This window comes from Toxoplasma gondii, chromosome VIII (assembly GCF_000006565.2).
Source record: "Toxoplasma gondii ME49 chromosome VIII, whole genome shotgun sequence".
Taxonomy (NCBI): domain Eukaryota; phylum Apicomplexa; class Conoidasida; order Eucoccidiorida; family Sarcocystidae; genus Toxoplasma; species Toxoplasma gondii.
In genome coordinates this window covers 795,533-815,286 of record NC_031476.1, presented here as the reverse complement: position 1 = coordinate 815,286, position 19,754 = coordinate 795,533, and the positions used below count along the sequence as shown (strand labels likewise).

Here is a 19,754-nt window from a genome sequence, read left to right as displayed (position 1 = left end):
GTATCATCATGCTCAGCAGCTGGAATCAGCGCCAATGGCGAAAAAAAACATTTCGAAGGCGGCACGGAACTCCACGTGTTTTTAGCAACTCGAGCGTCTCATCAACAGTAAATAAGGGCAGTCAATGCAGTGACGTCTCCCGTCCGCAAAACCTCGAATTCACCTGGTGCCTCTTGTACAGAGAGGGACTCGCGAACGAATATGCCGTTCATGAGAGAACCGGCGCTGCTTTCTACACAGACCGTAGCGTTTCCACCCTTCAGCACGAGATCATTTCCTGGAAATGTCGCGATGTCTTCCACAGATGACACAGGAATGGGAACAGCCCTCGTCAGCAGAGGGTGCCAGTGGCCAATAGCAGCATGTAGAGAATGCCGGCATGCGCATGACTCAAAACATCTTGTTGCTCTGTCCAGCAGTTAACAGCATTGCTTGTGGCAGGCTATAGACGATACGTTCTGAACGTTGGGCTCGCCTGCTCAAGTAGCTACATACTCAACACCAGGGTGTACACGTGAATATCCGTACGAATATGTATGGGAGAATCGTAGCGGATGTCGGACATTCTGATGCCAACACAATGGCAGCTGGTACACGGGAAGTGCACTCGCTTATTTGTAACATCTAAACTATGAACAGTTCGAGAAAGTTGGCTTTGAACTCTTGTTTTACCGATCCCGGTGAGTTCAGGCAGTCGCTGTCGCAGCATTGTGTCCGACCGGGGGCAAACAGCAAACAAGAGGATTCCCTGAGAATCCTGTGTTGCTCAGCGGTCAGCAAACGCTGACGAGAGCTACATTTAGAGCAGGCTGAGCCACACAGTAGGCGAAAGAAGAGCACTGTTCAACCCTGTATCATTTTTATTCAGTTAATTAGTATGAGGATTGATATTATATATCAAGCGGTCTAATCCAGCTGACTCTACCGACACCGCGATGACAGAAATATCGTGGATGCGTTCTCTACAGTACTGACTCGACGGCACCGTCAGAAAACTGACTGCTGTTATATATTCAAACTGAGTGAATAGTTTGCTGTTTATACTTCATGTAGTACCAGAATCTTCAGGAATAGGGATCCACCACCAACTGGTGGCAAAAATGCGAAGGAGCCAAATGATCAAGGCGATCGCACTCAGGATCAGGTTCTTTTGTAGCCTAGGCGCCCAATGAGACTTGTTCATGCACCACACAGTGGCAATGATCTGAGTGGAATTTAAGAAAGTGTTCAGCCCAAAGCCCGGGACCTGTTCCGACTACAGCTTTAACGAAGTTGTCGCAGTCAGTCTGTGCGGCACCAAGAAAAAACAAAGGCAAGCTGAGCCGTTGCAATCCCGGGCCTCCAAGCACACAGGACAGCACGCGAAACCCGAGACAAACTGGATCATCAGAATCTTCCATCACGCCTCAAGTTCACTGGGATGAACTTTCCCCAGTTGCAAGCAGAGTGCGTAACACGGAACCCGTGTCCATGGCGCCAGCAGGCATTTTCGCAGACGCGGCACGCATCACGCTTCGTGTGAACACATCAATCTAGAATGACTACATCTCTGTAGTACAATACAACGACACACGGCGATGTAAATGTGCAAAGCCGTGTAGAGGTCGACACACCGAGCTTGGCCACCAAAAAATTCCCAGCACGAAACACTCCCCCACACTGAATGAAGACATCGATCCGGCATATTCGATTGCTCCCTGAATCCCTACAAGAATGTTCCGTGTTACATGTCACATCTCAACGATTTTTCTTTCACTGCAGCGGCCTGACCATCTCTACACTGCATCAAGCCGGTGTCGATCCCCCGCACGAGTCGCCCTACCCGGTGCTATTTGGCTGGTGCACATGGGCGTTCCAATCAACATTTACGCCATCGACTTGCACAAAATGAACCGAGGCTACTTCAGAGCCTTGAGAACAATGAGGACACCCCAGATAACGGCCCAGACCCAGCCAACAAAAGGAATAACTAGCTGGAAGACGCCGATGAGAACATCAGGAGTGTCGTTCTTCATGGCACCCAGAACAATCATACCGACACCAAAAAGGAAGCAATTCAGAATTCCAAGCAGAATGTACGACAATTTCTCATTCTGGCTCGGGGGCGTGGGCACGGCCAGGCTTGTCGTCCGGCGGATCACTTCGTCGCACGACATGGTGGAGTCGGCAGCAGAAAAGACGCAAGCAGAAAAACGACCGCAGAAAAGCCCTTTCTGCGTGGATTGTCCCAGTAGAAACCAAACGCGTGACGCAGTGTGTATGGACGCGTCAACAGCTGTGAAAGTTCGAGCTGCTGCACAAAAATCAAATTCGGTGTGATGTAAGGGCGGCCAAGTTTGCGGCGAGTACTGGCTGCGTGCCACAGGAAATTCCAGTGATAGACTTCGCGTGGACCGATGAGCGAATACGGGCATGTCACGTGAACCCGACAAAGAATACGAAGAAAAAACTTAACTGAAGGAAAGAGTGTCCCTGTCAGCCTACACATGACGCTCAGTTTGCAACATCAGCTGAAGCTGGAACGGTCTTGTGGTCCTCCTTCAGTCCACCCTCCACCCCCCCCGTCGACCCGCCGCTCCCGTCCTCGCTCGAAAGTTTAGGTGATTAGACCAGCTACGCGGCTGCGGCAGGCCGTTTCGATGAGCAGTTGGACGTCCGGGCGAAAAACCGATACCGAGCAAACGGTAGCAGGTCCAGTTTCCGGACGCTTCAGTTGTGGCCTACCGTTTTCTATTGGAAAGTGGGAGTGTTTGTGCGTGGGAACGGAGACGGTTATCTTTCGGTGGCTCCTCAAGACACTGAGAGGTGAAGAATTGAGAACCGCGCGGGACGCCGAGCAACATGAGCGTCGCCGTGTCTAAGCACGGCGGCAAGTTGGACGACAAAAAAATTAGATCCCTACATTCAGGTACAATCTGTCCCAATGAGTTGTCTTACAGTGTGCAGATTGTCCAGCCGGTTTCACGTTTCATGAGTTAATCGCCATCGGCGCAGTCGGCTGTTGTGTAAACTCTTGGCAGTTGCAAACGCACAGCTGGTCCACAAACGAGCAGCCGTCAGAAGCCATGTAGAGCCATCCAAAAAAAGACAGGGCAAAAGTGCGCAGATGTACGCGTCTTTTGGTGCTTCGCGCGACTGACTCGTCCGAGAAGTCCTCAGTAGCACAGAGAACAGCACAGAAGCCTATCCTCAGGGGTATGCCTCAGAAGCAATCCAGCTGTGTTTGCGTCAGGGAAGTTACACCCGCTTGTGAAGGTTTCCGGGTCCGCCTTGGCATGGCAGGCGGTTTGACACAGTCTTGAGTTTCAACGAGGACGGCCTGTCTACAGAAGTCAATGAACACGTGCCTGCCTATTGCGATATGCCCTGGCTTCAAAAGCCTCCGCTTTCCAGAAAATTGATAGGGAACAGCGCACTCGCCTAAATACAGAATGAACTCGTGCATGTCCGTGTCGCCCAGTCCTGAGGTACTAGGCTGCTGGCCTTCTGCGTTGCAACTGTAATTGGACCAGCGAATCTCACGCGACTAGCAACGTTTAGCTTCATGCTTATCATGGAGGAGCTACGCTTTTATGCCACCTACCACGCGTTCTCTACAGAGCTTGAGTGTCACCGTGGTCAATAAGAATATAGTGACACTATACTATTCTGTAGATTATATTCATCAATAAGGTTCGCCGCCCGGACTCCTATGCTGAGCGTCCACAGGGAGAGCAGGCTCGTTTCCTGCGCGGGGGCTAGTCTGCACGTTTAAGAAGGTGTCGCTCTGCTTGGCGTCATTGCATATCGGCTCAGCAGGTGAAATTGTTCATGTTGATCCATACGTACACCTGTAGTGCAGAGAACCAAGACGGAATACTGTTTTGTCCAGGGATGAAACACACTCTCCAGAAAGGGGTCGAACTATTCACCTTAGTCGGTGATCGCGAATCGGAAACGTAGACTTCGCGCTCGAATGTATGTGAAGGTTGGACTGAATCCAGCTCTGTTTCTTTGAATCGACTTGAACAAAAAGCTCTCGCTTACAGAATCGCCCCACCGCTGACTTGGTGATGTGCTACCTTTCAGTCCATTATGATTTCTGCAGGCGCTCGCGGGTGGCGTTTGTGAAGTGACGTTACACACCCAGCACTCCTGTGACTCTGCATAGGTGAGGTTTTCTACAGGAAACGATGCTAGCATTGGTAACAGACGCGAAACGCCTTGACTAATACAGCGTTTACACGGTGTTGTAGCATATCGCGCAAAATTCACAGGCATTTTGGAACCAGAACAATTCGTCAATTCGTGATTTCAGGGACTTGAGCTACAGCCCCCTCTCGCATAAACCCGCTTCTCCTCGAGGAGATTACGCTAACCAGACTTTTACAAACCGCGATGACAATTCCTTCGCTGGGTCATTGTTGCATAGACCAGCGACGGTGAATTTCGCTTGTTCAACATGTTAATCTGATGTATTGGTCGCTCCAGTCAAACAATAATAACCAAAAGCATCGGGAGTGAACGGTGCAACATCGTGGCTTGCGAGACTGGGCGGGGCGGAGAGACAGGGGTCTAACAGCACGTCGTCCACTGATGGACGAGCAGCAGGATCGGAAGCGGTCATCCGGTTTGACAATCCATCTAACACTTCCCGGTCTGCTCGGACTGTAGCGCGTAAGGCAGTTAACACGTTTTTGAAAGTCACTCCGAGAGCCCATATGTCTGAGGCAAAAGAGTTTGCGTTGTCGTTGACAAGTCGCTCCGGTGCAATGTAGCCTAGGGTACCAGCTTCTAAACTACAACCAGGGTAGCCTAGGGCACCGAAGTCAGCAATCACTACGTGGCCATCTCTCCCCACAAAAAAGTTTTGCTCCTTTACATCGCCGTGAACAAGGCCCGCATCATGGAGAACCTTCAGCGACGCCGCCATTTCCTTCAGGACAAGCTCGCCGCTGATGCACTGAGAAGGATGCTGAACGGCGACCCGCCTGATGTCTCCCTGCAAAAGGGGCGTGAACATGTATACGTTGCCCGTCGTGCATCCCTGACAGGCACCAAGCAATGGAAGCACGAACGGGCTTTTTGGTGCGAGTTCTTTATGGGCAAATGCTTCATATATACCAGCATCAGACGCAGGAAGCACACCGGGCGTGCCTCTTCGAACTTTCACCATCACCCCCGATTCGTGTGACTCGCCAGGCGAGAAAAGATCAGCTGTCAATTGTGGTGGCATGTGGAACACAGGAATTAACGTTGTTGACGTGACACGTTCTTGCAACGATGGTGGAAGACAATCTTCGGCAACCCGAGGGAAGGTCTCGCAAAACGCGTCAAATTTCATCAGGATCGTGAGCTGGGAAGGCTGATAAACGAATGAGAGCGAGCTATCAGGTTGATACAACGTTTCAACATGCTGAAAAGCGGGAACCGGAAAAAAATCGCTCGTACTTATGAACATCATCGGAAAATTTCGGAAGTCTTACAAAAGTTTATATTCCCAAGGCACCACAAATTTTGAAGCTCCACGATTGAATGCATTCTTGTTCCCGCGTCGCGATGTGGTAGTTTGCAGGTTGCGGGTGGCTCACTTTCTTTTCCCTCGTTACACAGAGACCCAGATAATTCATTTGCCGCGGAAATATCGAAGCTGTCGCTTCTATTCTGTAGCACGTGCGCTCAGAAGTCCGTCTTACGATTTACACATGTTTCAAGCAATACATCGGACAGAAGGTACACGGGAGTAAGAAATTGAAACCGTGCCACTCACGTGGCGCGGTGAGTTTGCCACTCGATAGCTCGAAGAGACTGTCTTCGTAAGTAGAGAGGCTCTGGATGTGTCAGATCAACTGTTTCTGCACATGCGCACGGGAGTGACAAAACATCATCCTTGCTGTCCTGTGGTGGGACTTTGCCGAGCCGTAACCTAATTTTATTTGCACCTTCCGTGAAGTACGTCGCATGCCGTGTCCTCTTCCAAGAAAACAGCCGAGGCACACCGGCACAAATACGTGCCATCCATTTCCGTAAAATCACCTGGGTTCCTCTTCATTTCCCGATGGATGTCCAAAGTAACCGGAGGAGGGCGGCGGACATAATTACTATCTTGGGTGCCTTTCTGTTCTCCTTCCTTACACATCTAGCATCCCTAGCGACTGTGACTACCACTGTGGTCAACAGCAAATGCTAGTAAAGGCCCGCTCCACAACATGTCAACTATTGTCGGATGTACTTTGATCTCCGACCTCGCATCGTAAATCCTCGAATGCCATTCGCAGTGCACTAACATGCGATGATATTAGGAGTCCAAATTCCTGCGGTAATTTGTGTATTCTACATATTGGAGAGGTCGTCTGGTACGTTACAGTGTTTCTGGTTTAGTCATGGTACTATGGTTTTGTCCAAATGGTTGTCTTGCTTTTTGTCCAGAGAAGCACAGCACGTCACAGGACACGGCACAATATGCCTCTGGCTACGTTAATCAGGATGCCGGCTGCCTGTCGGCACTTTCATCTTTTGACGGCATACAAAACTATACTTCTTATTTTGTCTTGGCGAGGAGTCGGAGAGCCTGGAAGGCGGTAGGTGGGTAGAGGAGGCCCAGTTTTGCTCGGTGATTCGGCCTAGAATCCCTTAGTATTAGAGGTGTACTTCGTGCGACATTATTGTGCTTTCGACTCAAAGCGTTCGTGCCCACCAATCACACTGCGACTCCAGCGAGTAGGGACGAGTGTGTGAGGAGGTTCTTTAACCTGCAGGCACTTTGTTGATTCCGGTGTGGAGCCGACTCTGCGCCCTACGCTGCGGTTGCGACTTACCCCATAGATGGCATAGACTCTGTTTCAATTTTCAGGGTGGGGCCGTTGGGGCCAACAGCTTTTCAGAGATATCAGCACAGTCGAAGTTTCACTGACACTGAATGAACTGTGCGGCTTCCTCGCACTTGCCAGACTTGTCTGTTGCGCGATAACACAATGTACTTGTTTTCCTGTGAGCTGTCAGGCTCAGCAAGGAAGGACAAAGCTGGTGGTGCATGGCCACATGGTCGTTTCCCTGCACTGACACGTGCCTTGTCATTTGGAGCTTCGCATGCATGCTCGTTTTCCGTACCTTATTGATGGAATCACAAACAAAAAGCTGGCCACCCAGGCAGAAGCTGAGTTATGCCTTCTGTATCCACAATCTAAAGACTCGTATTTTTGTCTTCTCGCTCCGGATAGAGATTTACCTGCATTCATTCAGTACCATTTCCAGCAACTCCTTGTGTGTTGGAATGCTTTCTGTAATTGAATACCCTGTACTGCGATTGGGGATTGCTTTTCGCAATTTGCTGAGAACCTATGCTTCCTGCCACTGACAACATAGGGGAATCACTTAATTCAGAAGCTCACGTAGGCACACGGACGAGCAAGGTCCTGCATCTATAAGGAAGAGAGCTTTCGTTCAAGCTCACTATTCAAACCACCAGGTTGTGAGAGAAAAACCGCGTGAGTTGTATGTCTACTCAGGAATGTGATGCGGAGTGTCGAGGCTGATCTGATCGTTCAGACAACACTGCAGTGGAACACCACAACAGTCTGAAGGGCACTCGAGATATCTATTTCATCGTTTAACGAAACGGTTGCCTATGTAATGCTGATAGCCCACCTACCACTATTTTGCCTCCCGTGCGAACGGGAAACCTCAACCTTATGTGAAGAGCCGCAGGCAACATGCACTGATGGCACCGGTTGCAAAGGGACGTGCAACGTTGAGACGCTTAAATGTGTTCGTCATGCAAAATGTGGTGAAAACAGGCTTTAAGCTCGTTTGACTGCCGATTACTGCCTTGACCGCAGCTGGCACACGTGAGATGCTTCTTCCCGCCTGTGAGGGCAAAAAAGTGCCTTGTGTTTGAAGTGACACGGCACTGTACCTAAAACAGACTACAACACACTATTCAGTTGCGTTATTCCACTCGAAGGGTGAAAAGCTTCGTCCTAATCTTGATGCCTGGTGATTGACTTGGCAAAAGTAAACTACATATCGGTGACCACCGGGAACCGCGGTGGTGTCGTCGGGCCTCAACTAGTATCCCGCCAACTTCCCAGAGCGTTAAATTAGTTCCCTTTTTTCAGGATAGATAAGATGCGAAGATAGTGGTCAGCCGCTCCGATGTTTGTGTCGAGCTTCCCTAGATAAAATTAGCTGTCGAAAACTCCTTGGCGTGAAATTTCTTTTCGGCTGTCTGAGAGATGAGAATCTTCATTAACCACGTTGACACTTACACAGGATACGCCCTGTGTGCTGGACTGCGCCGATTCAATGGAGTCACAAACCGAATGTTTGGAACTGCAAAAGCCAGCCGAGATGAGACAGATAAAGAAACGTCGCCAGCAACACGGGATGATGCCGAATGCAATAGAGAGCCGAGTCGGTTGCCTGTTCCCGCTGCGATTCGCCGGCTGATCTTCAAACGAAATCCACAGCAATTGCTCAAGAATCTTCTATCGTGTTCGCTGATTGTGTACGACCTCCACAACACGGATCCGGACGAAGTGGAAGACATTGTTAAGAAACTCCGTCGAGTAGCGATCGAGAAACCGACAGTGTTCGTACTAATATCGTCTGTTATGGTTTGGGCGAGAACCAAACAGGAGTTCGTAGAACGTGATTCAGAAGATGACACGCAAGAGGAAAACGGCGACGAACCGTTGAGTGGGGCCCGATCTGAACATGCAGGTGACGGGGAAGAAAATGGAGGTGGCGACAGTCGGGATGAGGTGGACGACGACGACTCTGAGGATAACAGCGACGACAGTGAGGCAGAGGAGACAGCTGAAAACGGGCACACAGAAGAGGGGGCAGCACAGGAAGAAGATGAGCCACTGCCTGCGAGATTCAAAGGTACAAAGTCCATTTATCGCCTCCGGAAACACCGCAGATCGAGCCCTCCTGAGAGAACTCTAAAGCCAAAACTGCTAACGGGGGCCGAATTCGAACGTCGCATTCCAGCGGCACGCTACGAGAAGTGGAAGACCATAGAGACTCTCGTTATGTCTCTGGGATCCAAAGAGAACCTGACAACATACGTTGTTGCAGCAGGAGCAATGTACGGACAGGGCGAAGGTCCTTTTTATTCTGCATTCAAAGCGGCATGGTTAGGCCTTCATTCTCACAAGATTATCAGTGAGCGCACTTCGCCGACTTCGCCAGATAAACAAGGCAATCTAACCGAGTGTCAACATACGCCTCTTTGGTTCTGCAGCGAACAGGCAGTAGCTTCACCTTGCTTCACGGATGCGTTTCTTTCAGGCATCCACGACTGCGCGTGCAAACATTATCCCTACACGGGAGTGATGTTGATGTGTTGCGAACCAGGTTTCTTCTCACACGCACCTCTGTCATCCACACAAACGCAGGTTTGCACCTGGGGACGTTACAAAAATAGAGTGCTCAGCAGCACACACCGAACCCTGCAAGAAACCAGGCAGTTTCACCATAGGACGCATCGCAGACCACCACCAGGGCGGATGCGCTAGCGAATATGTCTCCACGTTTTCTCCGTTCAGCACCCCGTCTGCTCTTTTGTCACCGTTTTTCGACATCGCGGACTTCACTTTTCCCCAGTCTGTGTTTCCACTGGGCGTTGAATCTCTCGTATTCAGGCCCGGGAAACAACTTCGTGCCGACCGTCCACACGCGCGACCTCGCGAGTCTTGTTAGGAGACTGGCAGAGGGCACCAGCGAGGAATCCTACCACCTCGCGGTGGATTCATCCCATGTGACGCAGTACGACATCGTTCAGACAATTGTGAACCGCGTGGCGGAGCCGTACGAAGTCGAAGAAGTTACAGCTGAACAGGCCGTGCTCGCCGAAAACGCCGACCTTTTCACTGTCGACTTGCGCATGGTTCCGTCAGCCGAAATGACAGCCCCCGACTTCCCCTGGTTCTGTAAAGAAGGTCTCCCAGCGAACATCGACAAAGTCGCCGCAGAATTCTGTAAATGGAGGAGCTTGCGACAAGTCAAAATCCTCATTGCCGGTACGTCCAGCGGCATAGAAGCGAAAATGCTTCAGGACCCAGTGACACGACGGAAGCAGAGAGTGTGCCGATTCGCGACCGCAGACGGTTTCGCAAGTTCCAACGAACAACTGCGTTGATGCACGCTCCTCTTGTGACTGGTGCACAAGATGAGCTTGAATAAACAGAGACATGGTCGTACCTAGGATACTGAGTGTGACTCGAGTTATGAGATACAGGCAACCCAGTTTTTCATGATTGTTCTACTGTGACGCAGAACCTGAATTCGAATCAACATAGACATGGTCGTTCAGAGAACAGTGGAAAGGACTTCAGTTATGATATACACACAACCAAGTTCTTTAGGATTGCTGTACATCACCACCCCACTGGACTGCTTAAGACAGCTTAACGAGTGGGATTTCACTATCCTTCGACAATAAGGAGAAAATCTGAAGCCGTTTGGCCTCGCTTGTCTCCAGGTCCGCCGGGAAGTGGAAAGAGCCTGCTGACTGGCTTAGTGGCGGCGACATTCAATACTCCAGCTGTACGGACACAAGATATCGTTGAAGCGTCAAAAGTGAAGGGCGACGAGTTAGGAATTCTGCTTCGAGAAAAATGGTCTCAATTGGTGGAAGACATGAAAAAGAAGAAAACAAACACTCCTAGCAACGGGAACAATTCGGGGGCAAGCACGAGTCGACATGTGAGGTTCGACGTGGAGACAATGACGAAAATCTTCAACTCAAAACTCAGTGAAAACGTCTGCAGATTCAGGGGATTTGTGCTCGATGGATATCCCAGGTACGTCCCAATCCGAGACTCAACGACCCTTCGTACTAAGCGCACGGAACGCGACTCAATTCAGGGAAGCACCCTCCGTTCCCTATTTATCTGTCTACCTGTCCCTCTGTCTGTCTGTAGGTACACGTTGCAAATTCACTTCTCCCCCTGTATATCTGTATTTCTGTGTGTTTTCATCTGCACGAAAATACATACATAGGAGGACAAAGAACTGCGTGCGTTGGTAGAATGGCGGGAGAAGGGACTGCGTTTTCGCTTCAGAAGCTGAAAGTTTAACTTCCTCTCTGCGGTGGGTCGCGTGTGTGAGTACGAGATATTCGCGAATCACCGCGGGTGGTTTCTTAGTATTTACGCCATCCTTTGTTAGACTAGGATGCCCACGCGCAATGAGAGCTTTGATTTCTCATGTTAAACGCGGGAGTGATCCTAAGAAGGGCATTTGAGAGAATAATTCAACGAGGCCTTTCTCGAAGTTCTACCTCATTTTCGCTGTGTACCTTGTCGCTCCCAAGCTCTCCCCTGCAGTTGCGTGTGAACTCCATGGAAAACCTGTTTAAGAGCTCGCGTTTCTCTCCCGGGAAGTTCCCGGCAGGTTTGAGGCGTTGTTCTTTAGACACATTTCCGTGACAGCATGCGATCCCTAGCCGTGAAGGTGAGCGGCTTTGAGTAGACCCGCGAAGCTTCTGGAGCTTCTGATTCGTTTCTTGCTTCCTCAGAACGTATCAAGAAGCAAAAGCGTTGTTTTTGCGGCCGAAGAAAAAGGAAAACGAAGGCCCAGAAGACTCGAACGAAGATGGAGAGACCGCTGGAGACTCGGAAGAACCCAGTGGAAAAGAACCGCCGCCTCCAGAAATGGAATTTGATCCCCTCAAAGCACCCGACTACGTCATCATTCTGAAATCCGCTGACGCCCAGTGCGAAGAGCGCATGATGAATGTGCCTCAAAACCAGATCATTCCAGGTCAGATCGCGTTGCTCCTCTGCGTTCACCTCACGTGAAAACGAGTGTTACGAAACAGTGTTCGCATGTACACCTATATACATATACATAAACATATATATACATATATATATACATATACATATACATATATATATATATATATATATATATATATATGCATGCATTGAGGCATTTAGACGCATGCCAGTTGAGACTGACCTGCCAAAGTAGACAGCTGTGCACGTATCTATGTATATGTCGGGGGGGAACAGCTCCAGGTACATCGATGTGAACTTTCGCGGGTGCTCTTCTGACTATTCTTCCTGACTATTCTGGTCGGAGCTGTTTAGTGTTTGCTCTTGGCATGAAGACGGACGACTCCGAGTCCGTCGCGAGACTCTCTTTTGCCGTCTAGAGTTCTGTCTACTGGGAAGTACTAGTTGGATGACGTAAATAACAGAACGTTGAACTGTGGAACTATCAGTGTGTTTGTGGGTCTACGGGAAAGGGTGTCTGAAGAGGAGAGAAGCACTTGAATGGCCTCGGAGGTGTAGAGGACCTCAGTTTTCGAGTTCTGTGTTCACCTCACAATTTTTGGTTTTCAGTTCCCAAGGTCTCTGGATTTCAACTCATGACAGGCGCCAATCTAGCGTGCAGATACCGTTGAGATGGCTGAGCAGTTTGAGTGAATTGTTTCTCGTTCTTCTGCGTCCAGGACACAACGACCGAGAAGGCTTTGTTCGGCGGCTTGCTCAGCATAAGCAGGCAAACGAAAACGCGCATGGCGAGCCGTCTCTCGCGGACTTTTTCCAGGTTCGTTTTCCAACTTGCAGACTTTAGACTGCAGAGCACACGTAGGAATCTGCTTGCGCAGACCTGAGAATATGTGAAAATGCACGTAGGGGCTAGGACGCCGACAACTCGGGGGATAGGCCACAGGCGACGGGGCATAACTCGAACGCGTACTGGTCACTGTCGTTTTACATCTCGCAACTTAGATATCTCTATCCTCCTCCGTAGAAAACCAGTAAATGAAGACGTGGAGAACTCCTGAAAGAGCGCACCGCCTTTTTTTACCGCGCCTTCGTCTACCTCTGTCTGTTTCGATCCGTCTGCATCTGCTATGTCGGAGCACCGGTTTCGGCATTTGGCCAAGAGAAACAAAGCTGAGACTTGCTAGAGTTCCATATCACGTCGCTGCGTTTCTATCACCTGCGTGAGTTTCGTTCTTGTCTCCATTTGCTGGAGTTCCCGCTTTTCGTGGAGCGTCGCCTTCTGTCGATCTCCACCTTGAAGAACTCAGGCGAAGAGAACTGGCCCCACAAGAGGCGAAGAACTGCTTCCCCAAAACCTAAAGTTGTGCCCATCTGCGTACCTAGAGCTTTTGCCTCTGCACGAATGCGCAATTTGTCCTGTACATACATGACCTTGGGAATAATATGTGTGACTTTCCGGGCATCTCGAGAGTTGCATCTCTAACCGTGGTCAAGCTCCTCAACATTGGGGGGTCGACACGCACCCTGACGACTTTAGAAAAGGCTCCTAAACGTTTCTTCGTCTGAGTCCTGTATCGACAGTCGCCTTCCCGCTTCGTACGAAAACGGTGAGATCCTCGTCGACGAGCGTCTCGTCTACCGAGCGTGTGAACGTTTTCGAGAAAAGCAGACATGTTTCTTCTCTTCTGAGAACCGTCGCTGCCTCCGATTGCATCTCCTGCACTCAGGAGCGGAGGCGCGAGGTTTTGACGCTGGACGTGGACGGCAAGTCCGCAGAGGACATTCTTGAGTGCGCTCGAGTGTACATTGAGAAGGACGGCAGGTTTTTCAATTTTCTAAAGTCTGAGCGACAGTCGCTGTTGGAGAGGGAAGCGGAGCTGCAGCGAGAGCTGCAGGAAGCCCAGAGGAAGGAGGCGGAAGAAGAACAACTCGCTCGTGAAGAAGAGAGACTCGTCCTGGCCGAGAGACGCCGGCGGGACTTACACAGACTCGAAAAAATAGCTCAACATGAGCGCGAGGTGATCATGGCGCGCAGCATTCCCCTGAGGCGATACTTGATGCAAGCCGTAGTTCCAGCTCTCTCCGAGGGTCTTCTTCAGGTCTGCAGGGTGATGCCTGAAGATCCTGTCGACTTCCTCGCAGAGTTCCTCCTCGCGGAGGCCCAAAAGACTGCCAACTGCCTGCCCACCGAACTGTGACGCGCCCTGAAAACCGGAACTCGCGCACCGTCGCTCTCTTGTCCCCGTTTTCAAAGAAACTCTTCTTCCCGCTCGACCCAAAGACCCTCTCTCTTCTTTCCTCGCTCCTCGTTTCTTCTTGCGTTTCTCGTCTGCCTCCCCATTTCTGTTCTCGTGTGCCGCTCGCAGTTTCTGTGCCAGTGCTGGGGCCGGAGGCGTTTGAAAGCGAACGTTCATTCCCATTCGATGGTGGCTGGCGGCTTGCTAGAAACGTCCATGGTGACGCGGTTGATGCCCTTGACTTCGTTGATGATTCTGGTCGAACATCTTGCGACCAGGTCGTAGGGAAGTCTGACCCAGTCAGCCGTCATAAAGTCCGTCGTCTCCACAGCGCGCAACACACAAGTCCACTCGTACGTTCGGCAGTCTCCCATCACACCTACCGACGGCGCGTCTGGCAACAAAACCACAAACGCCTGTACACACACTCACACACAACATAAATACACACACATATAAATACATATATACATATATATATATACATATATATGTATATATACATATATATACGTACATATGTGTATAGATATATCGTGGGGGACAGTGGGTGTGAGGTGGAGCCTTGACACACAGGCGAGGAGAAATAGACGTAGAGATGACTGGCAGGAAAGACCTTTTGTTCGCGCTTGAACGCCAGTGCGATACCTGGGCGATCTTGTCGTAGAGATTCGCTTTCCGGATTTCTTCGATGAAGATGGCATCCGCTTCTTGCAGAACTCTCGCGCGTTCAGGTGTCACTTCACCCACGATGCGCACAGCGAGGCCAGGTCCGGGGAACGGGTGACGGAAGACGCGCTCATGCGGCAGGCCGAGTTCGAGTCCCAGAGCTCGGACCTCATCTGCGAAAAAAATCCGCCGCAGTCGTTCCACAAATCCGTCGAAGAATCTCCTTCTCGCGCCGGTCGAAGCGCGCACAAAAATGCGCAAATTCAAATGCACAAATACGCACAAATACATACGCGTATACATACTCCACTTCTGCATGCATTCGTTCTCACACATGTCGGCACATGAATGCACACATACGCGGTTCGTACACGTTCACTCGATACACACACACAACCTTTATATATACACATATATATATATATTTATATATGTATATATATATATACATATTTAAATATATATATATATATATATATACATATTTGAATATATATATATATATATATACATATATAAATATATATATATATATGTATTGGTGTGTCGGAGAGAACACACATACGCCGGAGTCTGTGCGCGCTTGCATGGTTGAAACATGGTTGAAGCATGGTTGAAGCATGGTTGACTGGGCACTGAGGAGGTGTGACAGTCGAGGCGATTGGATCTTTTCATTCGTTTCGTCTGTTCACCTTTGAAGAGTTCGCGGAGAGGTTCCAGTACTTTCAAGTGCATTTTCTCTGGAAGGCCGCCGACGTTGTGGTGAGTTTTGATGGTGTGAGAAGGTCCTTTGAAAGAGCAGCTTTCAATGACGTCGGGGTACAGAGTTCCTTGAAGCAAGAATGTGTTGTGCGTGTGGATTTTCTTCTCGTTCACGACGCGGACGAACTCGTCGACGAAGAGGTTGCCGATGATTTTCCGCTTCTTCTCAGGATCGCGAACGCCAGCCAATTTGGAGAAGAAGGCTTCCGAGGCGTCGACGCACTCGATAGAAAGAGAGGGGAAACATGCCTTCAGTTTCGCCAGAGTGTTCTGGGCCTCATCTTTCCTGAAAATCGCGCGACATACAGGGCCGAACATACTTGCAGCGAAACGCTTCGGCTGCGCGCGGACTTGTTCCACTTTCGACTTCAACAGACAGGATTGTTGAAAAGCGTCTTCTGCCGAGGGCACACACACACGTTGGATGTCTCGTCTCGCTCGCGGTTGAACGCTGGCCAAGCACAAGACTCTTCTACAGGAAATACCCGAGGATAAACTTGGACGCACACAGAAAACATGTAGCAGATGCAGTGATGGATCCTGCAAGTCCGGACTGCATGCAGCGCTACCCCACAAGCCACACACACCTCATATGGGAGAGTAGCTGACAGCCTGAAACGCATGCACAGGCGGGAGCGGCCGCGCGGGGACTGTCTCTGAAGCTCTTCTCTTCACACGTGCAAATCCGCCTCCCTAAACTGGACTGCCCTCGAAGGCGAAACAACTGCAGTTGAACGCAGGCCTCACAGTCTTCCACGGAACATCATACGCTCGAGTGATACCTGTACTAATTTGGAGTACAAAGGTCATGGCAACTAAGAAACCGAAATGACAAGATGAATTTAGATTTAGAGCACACCGACGAAAGACACGGTGCGCCCGCGAACCAGAACTGTGCAAGTCAAATCGAAGAAACAGAGACATCATATAATAGGACCCAGGATACTGAATATGAGTCCAGTGATGAGAGACAGACAATCAAGTTCTTTATGATTGCTGTACACCACCCCCCCATTGGACTGCTTAAGACAGCTAAAAACGGTGGATTTCAGCAGGCACTTCACACACCTGACCGCAGCCAATAGACATCTACAGACAAAAATACTTTTCGCGTCTCTGTACTTGAACGTGCCGGTCTGTCTAAACAGCTTCAAACAGACGCGTTAACTACACAGATTCAAATATACTGCTTTAACTATACAGCTTCAGATCTCCAATGTCAATCTCTCCATATCTCTCTCTATTCATCTCTCTCTCTATCGATCTTTCTCTATCTATCTATCGATCTATTCTTATCTATCTATTCATCTCTTTCTCCCCCTTTGTCTATGTATATCTCACTGTCTATCGACCTACATATCTCTCTATATCTACGTATGTTTACCTATATTTATCTATCAATACCTACTTTTGTGTTTCTGTGCCTACCTGTGTCTAGTTGTCTACATTCTTCTTCTTTGTCTTCCACAACTCTCTCGCGTACCGCGTGAGAGACGACTCGCTAGATGGTGAGTTCTTGCAAGACTGAGTTTCCTTCCACTCTCTCTCTCTTTCTCTCTCTCATCTTCTTCAGACTCCTCTCTCTTTCTCTCTCTCTTTTTCTTTAGACTCCTCTCTCTTTCTCTCTCTGTGCACACACAGACGCGTCTGTCGGTCTAACGCGACTTGTGTCGATCTGCGAGGTCTCTGAGAAGTTCTGCAGAGAACCTGCATGCAAGTAGATCGCTGCATGCGTTCGGGAACTTGCCTGAGCAGTCCCGTGTCAATGAGGACTCCGTGGAAACGGTCTCCGATCGCTTTATGGACAAGAGCGGCAGCGACGGTCGAGTCCACGCCTCCACTGAGAGCTCCCAATACATGGGCGTCTCCGACAAGCGTTTGAATCTTTCGAATTTCTGCCTGCAAGAAGTTCTTCATTGTCCAGGAAGGCTTCAACTTTGCGATGTCCAACACAAAGCTCTTCAACAGCTGAGTGCCTTGCGGAGTGTGCGTCACTTCAGGATGGAACTGCAAGCCGTAAAAATGTCTCTCAGGGTCTCCGATGGCCGCGTACGGGCATGCGGCGGTCGAAGCGAACGTCTGAAAAAAAGGACAGACTCACTCTCGCGTCTCTTTGGAGGTCCTCTCAAAACCTGCAGGCTGAAGACGCTCCGACGTCCTTGCTGCATGTCTTTCTGCCGCGAGCGAGACACCAGCTCTCCCCCTAGAACGCGCAGCGTCACCTATATCGCAGTGTACAGTCCGTTCCGCTGCACCCGCAGACAGGCGCTGCCTCTTCTATCCTCACCTAGCCATGTTTCCACAACCATACAGACAGATCGACTTGTTCTGACGAGAAGACAGAATGACCCTTTTATATCTGCACAGCTCTGTTCACCACAGAGACCTTCGTTCTGAGAGACCTGGCTGTCTGCAGGTTTTGTGCATGGGTGTTTCGAGCAGATGTGGACCGCCTTCATCAAGAGAGCGCAGAAACAAACGACGCCATCTGGCCTTGCCCTTCACCCTCGGTGTTTTGATGTACCGTGAAGCCTTCAGGGATTGCTGTGACTTTGTCTCCGTGACTCATCCAGACGAGCATTTCCTTGCGGCCGCTCTTGTGTCGTTTCCTCGCCTTCTCGCCCTCTGCCTCTTCTCCGTCCACACATCGAGCTTCCTCGATGCCTGCGAAAAGCGCGACGGCGCCGCCGTTCGCAGCAGCTTCTTCCAGGTGAAGCTCGACCCAAGTACTTCCGAATTCGCGCTTCTCGCCGCCCTCCACCTTCCCTCCCAGCGCATGACATATTTCTTGCATGCCGTAGCAAATGCCGAGAACAGCGACTTTCGCCTCTTGCGCCCAGGCGAAAAAAGAAGGACACAGATGCGGACTGCCTGCCTCATACACCGACGCAGGGCCTCCGGAGAGAATCACTGCCGAAGGTGAGAAACCTTTGATTTCCTAAACACCACACAGACATACAAATGCATACATGATCATACATATACACATATATATACATATACATCTCTATATAGACATGTATACATATATATATATATAGACATGTAAATGTGTGGAGAGAAGATCGGAGTTTTGAAGCCGCGTTTACGGAATTGTTGAGGTCCGGTTTGTGTGGAGTCCCTTGATCAGGTGAAGAGGCAAAGATCTACCGATTTTTTAGAAAAAGGTTTGTCATCAACGCACAGTCTGACAGTTCCATACGTTTAGACGAGCTTCGACACAACTGCCCGCCTCTTTGCGAAGTTCTGCTTACTTGGAGACCAATATCACATCGTCTGAGTTCACTGTACACTCCAATTTCCCTCAGTCTCCTGACAATGAGGTGACTGTATTGACTTCCAAAGTCGAGGACGAGGACGCGGCCGCCATCGAACTCAGCAGCTGCGCTGCTGCCGTCGCAACCGACTCCCGCAGCATTCGCCATTTTGCCTGAAAAATCTCTGCGTTGACAACCTCTGCCGCAAAACCTGTCGTTCCTCGTAGACAAAATTGTCCCTGTCGCAAGAATGAGGGGAGAGACTCACACGAAACAGCCCAGTGGCACCACCTAGCGGGGCTGCATGCAACTTGCCAGCGAAAAAATTCGGCTTGACGAATCTTCAAACTCGCGAGTCTCTGCATGCGCGGAAGAAACTACTTTGACAAAAACACCTCAAAGGGCACGCGCTTTTGCATGCGACGCAGAAAACGACGAAATTGGCGTCAAGCGGAAGATTTCAGAGTCACACAGAGTCTCAGGAACACACAGACTCGGAAAAGCTTTCCTTTTTCCCGGCAGAGAAAGGCGGAACTTGACAAGAGCCGCTGCGCCGCTTGCTTACGACTCAAAAACGATCGACAAAAAACGAGGATGACTGGCAATCAGACCTGGGAGGAACGGAAGAGGCACCTGCTTCTTCCGAAAGAGAAACAATTTCAACTCGCTGAAAACGCATGCATCCCACATGGGACTCACCGCGTCGGAGAGACACCGGCGACTCGCGATGTTCGATCGCATGCAGCTGCGAAAGAACCTCACTGTGAATTTAAGAGGTTCTGGCGTACCGGATCCTAGATCCAATGGGTGACGAGAGTTAAAAGAGGCATTATTGCACACGCAGAGGACATGACGAAGTCCTGCAGTTTACCTCTCTGCTCATTCTCGCTTCTTGCTGGGCGGGGGGAGGGATCGACGGGATGGGGGAAGAAAACGGCTCTCTCCGAAGCCAGACGCTTACTTCGAGGAACCGCGTCGTATACCTCACTTTTTGTTGAAGCGCACTGAAGTTTTTTTCTTGCGCTCAAAATACCACACATTTCAAACAGAATGGCCTACCCCCAAAAACAAAGAGCGAACACAGCGGCTCCGCAGAAGCTGGA

At 50.1% G+C, this 19,754-nt stretch overlaps 4 protein-coding genes across 4 annotated transcripts; 1 reads left to right on the top strand and 3 right to left on the bottom strand.

Annotated features, from left to right (window-relative positions):
• Positions 1-1,116: 1,116 nt before the first annotated feature.
• TGME49_230480 (hypothetical protein) lies at positions 1,117-2,464 on the bottom strand. The gene has a single exon (XM_002367918.1). The coding sequence runs from the start codon at positions 2,412-2,414 to the stop codon at positions 1,899-1,901; it is 516 nt and encodes a 171-aa protein (XP_002367959.1). The 5' UTR covers positions 2,415-2,464; the 3' UTR covers positions 1,117-1,898.
• A 1,980-nt stretch (positions 2,465-4,444) lies between these two features.
• On the bottom strand, positions 4,445-5,609 carry TGME49_230470 (rhoptry kinase family protein ROP46, putative; the record flags this gene model as incomplete). Its single annotated transcript, XM_018780256.1, has 2 exons — positions 4,445-5,026; positions 5,571-5,609. The coding sequence occupies 2 exons, from the start codon at positions 5,607-5,609 to the stop codon at positions 4,445-4,447; spliced, it is 621 nt and encodes a 206-aa protein (XP_018636886.1).
• Positions 5,610-8,213: 2,604 nt separating this feature from the next.
• TGME49_230460 (Dpy-30 motif protein) lies at positions 8,214-14,521 on the top strand (the record flags this gene model as incomplete). Its single annotated transcript, XM_002367916.1, has 6 exons — positions 8,214-9,147; positions 9,627-10,004; positions 10,466-10,787; positions 11,504-11,748; positions 12,446-12,543; positions 13,454-14,521. The coding sequence occupies 6 exons, from the start codon at positions 8,214-8,216 to the stop codon at positions 13,922-13,924; spliced, it is 2,448 nt and encodes an 815-aa protein (XP_002367957.1). The 3' UTR covers positions 13,925-14,521.
• Positions 13,512-18,988, bottom strand: TGME49_230450 (bifunctional GMP synthase/glutamine amidotransferase protein). The gene is made up of 6 exons (XM_002367915.1): positions 18,649-18,988; positions 17,919-18,332; positions 17,142-17,473; positions 15,325-15,680; positions 14,612-14,805; positions 13,512-14,379 (listed from the first exon to the last, which is right to left on the bottom strand). Exons 1-6 carry the CDS (start codon positions 18,817-18,819, stop codon positions 14,137-14,139), a joined length of 1,710 nt encoding a protein of 569 aa, XP_002367956.1. The 5' UTR covers positions 18,820-18,988; the 3' UTR covers positions 13,512-14,136.
• Positions 18,989-19,754: the final 766 nt, after the last annotated feature.